The sequence below is a fragment of the Penaeus japonicus genome, unplaced genomic scaffold (genome assembly GCF_977035675.1).
Source record: "Penaeus japonicus unplaced genomic scaffold, GWHDUDI00000001_assembly GWHDUDI00000037, whole genome shotgun sequence".
Taxonomy (NCBI): domain Eukaryota; kingdom Metazoa; phylum Arthropoda; class Malacostraca; order Decapoda; family Penaeidae; genus Penaeus; species Penaeus japonicus.
The window spans coordinates 3,526,823-3,536,461 of record NW_028234439.1 but is presented as its reverse complement, the minus strand read 5'-3'; the positions used below and the strand labels follow the sequence as shown (position 1 = coordinate 3,536,461).

The following is a 9,639-nucleotide window of genomic DNA, read 5'->3' as shown; positions in this document are numbered from 1 at the left end:
GCAATAAAAGTTCATTTTTAATTTGTTCCATAGGACATAGTAGCAGTCAAAAATGTTTTTTGCAACCAAAAATATTGATAAGATTTTCTGAACAGCAGCCTCAGATCAGTGTCATTTAACAGTGAAATGAATTCTTCCATTCTCATTTCCTTATTGCTGATGTCAAGGAGTGAGTTAATCACCCAGTCTGGTAATTTAAACATAATGAGATCCTGAAATCTGGCAGGCATATCCTTATGCTGCTTATCTAGATGTTAATCGATTAAGACCGGGTGATGATATCACTTCGAGTGGTGGCAGGACCAGCCGCCAGGGATGAGATATTTTGTCATGGCTTTCCTTCTGGCCAGCGCACTCACTCTAGCCACAGCCAGAGCGAGCCAATAGCCTGAGGCATTAGGCTTGCACATTTGAAAGACCCCAGCGTTTAGACCATTTGCAGCCAAAACAGCCCTTGAAACATACCCTTGAAACTCATGGTCTGGCATAATCGCATTCTTCAATTCAGAGAGGCCTGGAAACTGAAAGAACTCACAACAGCCAATCTTACACTTGAAGATAAGCAACTTAGAAACCTAAGCCAGGGAAAAGCTTTGGACTGTAACCTTAATCTAATCAAAGCATTAATCTGGTAAGCTTGCCCTTATGCTTCTTTATTGTGGGGCCCTCAACAACTTGAAAATGCCAATAGTCCTACAAAATCTGTTGTTTGGTTTGTCTGGCATGTCACAGTTCAGCTTTGGCACATGTCCTGTGCCAATCACATCTCAAGATGTATGTTTTGAATTTGAGTTCCAATGTTATAAGATAGTCATGCCTTGGTTTTCAATCCTCTGCAACTGTTTTACCTGAACTGTACTTTAACGGATATTAATTTCAATAAAATCTATGCTACCACCTGGTTTTTAAGGATAATATCACCCCTAAAGGATGGCAGAGTAACATGTGCACACAGGAAGGGAAAAATGGATCTATTTTTGCCTACTTTCACACTATTTCAGCTAAAATAGTTCAGATCTAGACATTTCTAATACAGATAATATGAAGAAAAAAATATTTTTGCCAAATTTCATCCAGTGTGCACACATACCTGAGAAAGTCAGATGCTGTTTTACATCCTTTACAGATTGAATGGAAAATCTCTAACTTACCTCCTAATGGACAAATTCAATAATGCACAGCATTGAAATCAAAATGCATTATTTAGGATTTCAAGAACTGTTAGAACAAAACACATTTTATGACAGATTGTTAGGTACACTATCATTCTTTGGATATTGACCTAACTTGAAAACCATGAAATAACCAGACTTTATAAAAAGTTCATGGATGACAAAAATAAAAAAAAATTCCATTATGGGGAATGAATCACTCTTTCCCTGTGGCAGGCGTAAGCATTAACTATTCACATGAGCAAATAAGCAAGAAAAGCAATGATACAAATTAAGAATATGAAAACTGTAAAATAAAAAAAAGAAGCATTAGTCACTGAGGTTAACTATCCCCTGCTGGTCAGATCACTTACATACTGCATTTTTCTTTTTGCTGAAATTGAACTAATCATTCCTGCAGTTGTGTAACTACGGAATCATACCAAACGGTAATTAGCATCACTTTGCAAGCATATCATACACAGACTCACATATCAAACCATAAGTCTAGAATAAAATAGAAAACACACACATCTTACAATGACCTGCAAAGGCAGCACATCTTAAGGTGTGGCCTGTCATGGAAGGGTTGAGCAAAACAAAAGTTTAACTCAAACAAATAGCAAAGTAAATGGTTAAATATAGTAATCCTTTTACCCCTACACCACCATCCTATAATAAGCTTAGAAAAATTGAGACTTACCAACGCGGCATGTTATTGGCGCTCACCCAGCATCCTCCGCCAGAAATCCAAAGCCACAGGTGTTCGGCTTGAAAGGGTATCACGTTGTAGTCTGGTTTCTCCTCTCTGGTTACAACTAGGGAGCCTCGTCCAAGGCCAACTTCACTCCCAGCACTGCTGCTGCTCACGTGGCGAAGGCGGGACTCGCTCCATTCTCCGCTCGAGTGCTGTAGCGATGGTAGACCGTCACTCATTCGTTCTTCTGCTCTATCACTTTTCTGGTGACCCTCCTCTGGCACCCCCTGGACTTCCCCTTCCACTGATGGTCCTGCACTCGTATGCATCTTGCTACCTTCTTCACTCATGGCAATGACCCCATTGGCCACTGGGCTGCTCTCACTGGCATGAAAACTGCTGATGAAGTCCCCACCAGAATCGGAAACCACTGAGGAGCTGAGAGAACTTGGATAATCCTCTGGATAACGAATCTTGATGCTTGAGTCTCGGCTGTCCTGACCGGGAGATGCTTCATTCTTCTCACCAGATACAACTGCCTCTTCTCTCTCTTTCTGCTTAAGCTGTAAGTTTGGCAAGGTAGTGTTGTTCTCCAATTCATTTTTCTTCTTGTTCTCCGATTCATCACTGCTTGTTGATGCTGCCCCACTTGAAGGAGATGTTGCATTGTCCAGCAGCTTCAAATTGGTCATGGCTGTTGCCATACTTTGAAGATCTTCTCCATCTGACGTCTGTAGGCTAAGAAGACTTTCACCATCACACTGAGGTTCTAATTTCTTCAATCCTACATCAACTGGTGTGTTACTTCCACTACCTGAAGTCATCTTAGATAAGGGTCCTGGACTTGGTGCAGGGCTGGGACTTGGGGTTGGCTCTGGGGTCACAGATATATCAATTGGGAGACAAATAGGTCGCCAAGTTCGCCCTGTGAGCTCTGTTTCTGTGATGCCTGTGCGTACAAGCAAATTGTAGTCTTCACTGCCAATGCCCCAGACCTAAACAAAGAAAATAGTTGTCTAATTTGGACTGAATCACATATATTTACAATATACTACATTATCTTCTCCTTTACCAATAAATTCTATTAAACAAACCTAATCATCAAAAAAGTAAATATTTTCTGACCTGGTCATTTGGGCCAACTGAAATCATGTTGAGCAATCCCACCATCTTCAGCCAGCTGCTGCCAGTCGTCCCAGTGTCTGTCTTGGACTGGCTAGTTCCATTGCCTGATTTGCTATGCTCAGAAGTACCCTCCTTTGATGTTTCGAGTCCTCGTCGAAACCAGACCTTATGGTCCCTTGTCAAGGCCCACACTGACTTCATTCCAACTGCCACCTGCTGCAGAGGGCTCCCATTTGGAGGCTCAACAACGATCCAATTAACACCTGCGAACCAAGTGCTAATGAGATGGCTTGTGTATAAATACAAATGATAAAAGTACATGAAGGCCAGATATGAAATAAGAACTATAATGTCAATACATATGAAATCACTGAGAAACGTTTCTGATCCATCTCCATAGTAAGGGTGGCATAAGTCTGAGGGTCTTTTGTAGAGGTAGTAATAAAGACAGAAACAAGGTCTTTAGATATTTGATTTTGTAAGTATAATGTTTTTTAGTGTTTATGTTAACTAAAATTCAGGTACCTGTTCAAGTTAAACCAACAAACCTGTGGGCACATCTCGTGTCACTCCAGTTCTCACAAGGATGGTGCCTTCCCAGGTCACCGACCACACCCTCCCTGACCTTCCTACTCCTACTGTTGTCACATCTCTTTCCGGTGGCGTTGGGATGTGCTGCCAACTGCAACCCTCAGGACAAGTGCCATCAACACCACTACGAACCATAACCTGCAAGAGAAAAAACTTTAGTAGCAACCACTGCACTATTCAGCTATATCTAGATTTAAAAAAAAAATACATTAAGGTCAAGACCACTTACATCCTAAAGAACTATTAGAACAATAAAATATATATATATATACAAAAAACACTGACATATTCTTCCATAAATGAAACATACAACACACTGCATTCAGATACACCTTCCTATGTAATACAGAGAGTCAGCGAGAAACATACCCGTCCAGAGACTGTGACACCCCACACCATGAGCTTGTCTGGGTCTTCACCTGCCACCTCTCCTCCCCCGACGGTTATGTCAATGAAGGGTTCCTGTAAAAGTGAGCATGGGATATACAGCGTAATCATTCAGTTCATGGGCACTCTCTTGATTTACCTTTATTAAATGCTGACTAAGCTATCTTGTTAAACAAAAAACTATGTCCATGTCAATAGATATGAATATTGAAATATGCAGGAATGCTCATAATAGGTTACTACATCTTTAGGGCATCAAAGGGAGAAATAACAGTAGTTAGTTCACTCACAATGTATAATGATATTCCATAAGAAATGTTCAACAATAAAAATACCATTTTTCAAAAATGCTATTCTGTTATAAGCTCTATAGAATTTAGCTATACACAAAAAATGTTGTTTTTCAAAAGAAATGTTATATCTAACAAAAGAATAAAAACTATAAAAAATACCGTTCTAAACCTCTCCCAAAAATCTAAAAAAGCCACAAAACTGAAAATAAAAATCTAAAAAAGTATATACACTAAAAAAAATATAATATACACATAAACACATAAAAAGAAAATTAATGCCATACTATAATTCCATAGACAAGACATAGAGATCCATCACAAGCACCTACCTTTGTGTGATCTTGGTGGATGGGCGGGACAGCAGACCACGTGTCAAGGGCGACGTATCTTCTGTAACGCACCCACTTTCTCCGCCTCACACAAGAATTCCATTTCTTCTCCGCAGTATACGTCCTTGGAAAGTCTACTGCATATGTCCATCCCTGCAGTGGGGGCAAGATGCTAATCTAATGACACTGACACAAGGGGAGATGCAAGTTTGGACCTGATACAGAACAAGATTGTTTTAAAACTGTTCTTAACCCTTCCACTACTGACATTTTCGCATGGTAAGATCATGTTCTTACTGCATTTTTATGTTTGTTAAAATTATTAGCTATCTATTCCTTTGGTTATGATGACCTGTTACACCAGTGCTAATCATTATCACTTTGCTAATATATCATATATGTAGAAATATTTCATACCATAAGTCTAGAAAATAAATGAAAACACACACACATCTTAAGATATCTAACCAAGGCTTAACATCTTAAGAACTGACCAGACTCAGTAAAGTTAATTGTCAATCTTGTAGAAGATCAATGATCATTTGAATTATTACATTACGGCACAAACTGTGAATAAACATATAACACTTCCTAAAAATCTAAACAACCCTGCAAAGGCACACTACCTCCTTATCGAGAGCTTGTCCCTCGTGGGTGTGATGGAGGTGCCACGGCGACTCCCACGACCAAGCAAGAGTGGGTAGGGTGATGCCCGCCATCTTTCGGTCAGTGAGGCCATCTTCACTCGAAAAGGTGGGACGGTCCGAGGGCAGTAAAACTCCACTGAAGCCTTCAATGGGGTTCCAGCGCTGATGGGGGAAATGGCTGTTCAGTATATGATGCACTGAGGAGCTATGCAAGTTTCAGCAGCTGGTAAAATACAAAAGAGACTTTGTATTTGACTTACTGTTGCCAAATAAACAATGAATTCAGGAAAGGAAATAATAGGATACTAAGTGTGCAAACCATATATAAAGACATATATACTTTTTCTACACAATTGAGTCTGCAGATAGATAGATAGATAGATAGATAGATAGATAGATAGATAGATAGATAGATAGGTAGGTAGATAGGTAGATAGGTAGATAGATAGATAGATAGATAGATAGATAGATAGATAGATAGATAGATAGATAGATAGATAGATAGATAGATAGATAGATAGATAGATAGATAGATAGATAGATAGATAGACAGACAGACAGACAGACAGACAGACAGACAGATAGATAGATAGATAGATAGATAGATAGATAGATAGAGAGAGAGAGAGAGACAGACAGACAGACAGATAGATAGATAGATAGATAGATAGATAGATAGATAGATAGATAGATAGATAGATAGATAGATAGATAGATAGACAGACAGACAGAACATACCTACACACACAACAAAAAAACATGTCTCTTCATTACCTGATTCTCGTAAGCTTCCTCACACACACGGATTGGGACGGACGAGCCATACACGTACACATACACCTGGTGGTCTCCCCCAAGGGCCCAGATAACCGTCTCGTGAGCTGACACCCTCTTGAACTCAACGCCCAGATACGGGAGTTCTCGCCACACCGATTGGTCTGTTGACAGGCTGTAAACCCGACCTTGGTTGTTGATGGCGAAGATCTGCGAGGAAGGCATCTTGTCCTGTTCTGGTTACAGTTCCATCTGCCTTTAACGACAAAATGGGAGAAAAGAGGATGACACATCAAACATATTTTCTTTGTCATGAAAAGCCTATTAGGTATGAGATCCTTTCAAGAATTATTGTAATTAATCCAAAATGTTTCAACTTGCAATATGTCATCAAATGTAATCACTCAAGAGCAGTCAAAGGGAACACCAGAAAGGTCTGTAGTTCAAATTATAAATAATCATTAATAAGAAAGGACCTTAGACAGTTCAACAACTGCCAGAAGTAATTATCCTAAAAATAAGATGAAGGTAAATATCATGATGACACACTAATATCTGCAACTTATTTATATGCTAAACCCTATATAATTGCAAGTAAAAAGTCTCACTCTTTATAAGCTACTTAATATGATACATAAACCATAATGCCTTGGTTAATATACAGCTTAACTACAACACATAATTTTGTATAAAAAACATTGTGCTTATCAAGTGAGTTTTAAAGTGAGTTAGATCAGAAAATCAATCAATAAATATCCTAATTTGGAAGAAAATATCATAAGATATCTATCTGAAACCTTCAAGAATTAAAGGGAGGTTGTTACTTATTTGAGATTCAAAGGCGACACTAATACCAAAACATCCACCTTTTATAGCAGGAGTGAGATACACCTTCCCTTTACAGTTTTTAAGTAAGAGCTATTACTCACACAGGCTGAATAAATTAAAAGAAAATACCCCAGAATGGTAATGGTAAAAAATATATATATATGTGCATCAACAATACAAATCTACCGGGCTTTAATGGGTTGCATTTGATGTATAGTGTCTAGACATTAAGGTTTTAAGCCACAATATTAACCCCTTCAACACGAGGACACGTATACTGCGTCATGGCTGAGTTCTGGTGGAATTGAATTTTCTTTCTTCCAGATACTGTACGAGATCTTTCAGAATAGAGGTCGGATATGATACGATATATTACCTGACTTTCATTATTACATAAGAGTGGGATTTGCTTATACCAGGGGAGGCATTGATGGGCCCTGCTAGCAATCATTTTATTATTCATTTATGGAACATTATGTAAAGCTATAAAACTTATTATGATTAGTTTACCCTACTATTTCAATCGTTTTCTTTGGTCATCTGAGTGAGGCCTCTCACCAAGGTCATTCTTTCCATCTTCCTCCCAACCCATGTAAATAACTTGTCACATGCATATGGGGGAAGAGGTTAACTATGCATATTTTGATATATAACACATGATGATTATGTTGAGGTTTTGGCTTTAAACTTGTAGAGGTTTTGGCTTAAAACTTGTCATATTCAGTAGCGACGTTTAAAATTTGACGTGCGCCGGCAGCTCAAATACGGCGTGAGGGGCGTTTTCTACTGCCCGTAGTAAAGGGGTTGATGATAGTAAGAGTTATTCAATTCAGGCTCTGTGCCTGTCAGCACTCCTGTAAAAGCCAACAAATTTTAACCCCATCTATTTTTGCACAATTTATCATCAAATAAAGAACAAGTCTAAGCTCCATTGCTAGAATGTATGTCATCATGTTTGCAGAAACCACCTGAGGCAATGCCACTATTACGGCAGACATCAACTGATGCCCTCCCAGATCTCACGGAACTCTGACAAGGTGGGTTAGATAATGCAGGAATCACATGAAAGTTACATGGGGCAGAAATCATGTACGAGTGATATGGGTCAGGTATTGTAAGAGTTATATATGGCAGGAATCATGTACGAGTCATTATTTCCATCATATAATGGCCTCAGCATTAAGGTATTTGTCTATAGAATTACCATTTCAATAACCTGGACTATATCATTGTAATTATTATATGTCAGGTTCGATAGTTTCATTAAGAAATGTATTTTAATTCCAATATAAAAGTAAGATATATACATATTCTTATATAAAACTTTCTGTCGTAAGTCTGAATTCAATAAATTACCATAGATGATCAAATGATATCTTCAACGTCAAATTCTTCTTTTCAAAAATGTGTATCTAAAAAAGAAAAAAAAATTATATGTAAATAAACAATGGAAATAAACTTAGTGAGAAAAATCGAAGAATTTCGGGACTTTTCGTGTCTTTTTCTCTTATAAATATCTATCACTTCTTCCTATTTAATCACCTAATAACTTACCAAACCATTAACATTATTTCCAACCCAATGTCTTGTCCGAATCAATTCAAATTAACTCAATTTGACATTTTATTTGTTTAGGGAAGAGACACAACAGATAATAAACAAGTATCTGACAGAGAGCAGTGTTGCCAAGTTATAGGAACATTTTATTAATGTTGTTTATTACTGTTTCTTGGGGTAATCTGTTCATTAGATGTATATATATCTAGGAAAATTACTCTTTGATATGTCTTTCTTGTATTTGCATTAGATGATTGTGGTTTTACATGTACAGAAGCCAATGTTTAGAATGGTAATAGGAATGAATCTCTTTTTGGTATCATTTGTTTATAACTCCGGGTTATGTAAGAGAGTTTTATATATTTTTTGTAATAATGTTTGCTTTATATCAGATTTTGCTTACACTTTCAGTCAAAACTTATAATATTCTACATATTTTACACAAATATTGTTGTTCAAACATATATTTGGAAACACACATACATATAATATCTCATTGACACAATTTTTGAGAGAAGCAGACAGTGGAAAGCAGCGTGGCGGGATTTTTAAATCTTTTTTTTCTGAAATTGCGATATATACATATTTTTTCGATTCCAAGAATTCCCCTTATCTGATTTTCAAAAAATATAAATGTATTCTTCCTTCTCTAGTATCCATCCCCAGTACATCCAAATTGGGATTATTTATTTCCTATAATAAAAATACCTGTTTCTTATTCAAATCCATTAGCAATATATTGAGATCTGTGATGGATGGAAGTACGAAAAAAAGTTCATTGGCTTATCGAAAGATATTGCTCCATACCTTTTTTATTGGGAGATTAACTTGATGAGATGGTGGTGACTAATGATAGGTTGGTAGATTATCAGGAAAATTATTTGACAATTAGCAGGTTGGTAATGATAATTAAAAATGAGTAAGTAATATATGTATATCCAGCTCGATAAAAATTGATGATAGTAATAATGATAATGATAAGGATGACAATAGAGATAACGATGATAATAATAACAATATTAATAATAATAATGATAATAATGATAATAATAATGATAATGATAACGATGATGATAATGATATTGATAATGACATTAATAATAACAATAATGATGATAATACTAACGACAGTGACGGTGATAGTGATAGTGTTAGTGATAGTGATAGTGATAACGATAACCATGATATTAACACTAATAATAATAATATTGATAATGATAATAACAATAACAACAATAATAGTAATAATATAGCATGAGA

At 36.9% G+C, this 9,639-nt stretch overlaps 1 protein-coding gene across 2 annotated transcripts in view; it reads right to left on the bottom strand.

The window, feature by feature from the left end:
* The window catches only part of Pex23 (tectonin beta-propeller repeat-containing peroxin 23), a 19,485-nt gene extending 10,980 nt beyond the window's left edge, over positions 1-8,505 (bottom strand). The window contains exons 1-8 of one of the 2 annotated variants that reach the window (XM_086532743.1): positions 8,377-8,505; positions 5,995-6,250; positions 5,200-5,382; positions 4,574-4,726; positions 3,934-4,026; positions 3,522-3,702; positions 2,974-3,236; positions 1,855-2,843 (exon numbers count right to left, since the gene is read on the bottom strand). In XM_086532743.1, coding sequence (XP_086388869.1) covers positions 1,855-2,843; positions 2,974-3,236; positions 3,522-3,702; positions 3,934-4,026; positions 4,574-4,726; positions 5,200-5,382; positions 5,995-6,219 — 2,087 coding nt within the window. In that variant the 5' untranslated portion in view covers positions 6,220-6,250; positions 8,377-8,505. The remainder of the gene's footprint in view (positions 1-1,854; positions 2,844-2,973; positions 3,237-3,521; positions 3,703-3,933; positions 4,027-4,573; positions 4,727-5,199; positions 5,383-5,994; positions 6,251-8,376) is intronic. The other variant, XM_086532744.1, reaches the window with a different exon arrangement.
* Between the last annotated feature and the right edge of the window lie 1,134 nt (positions 8,506-9,639).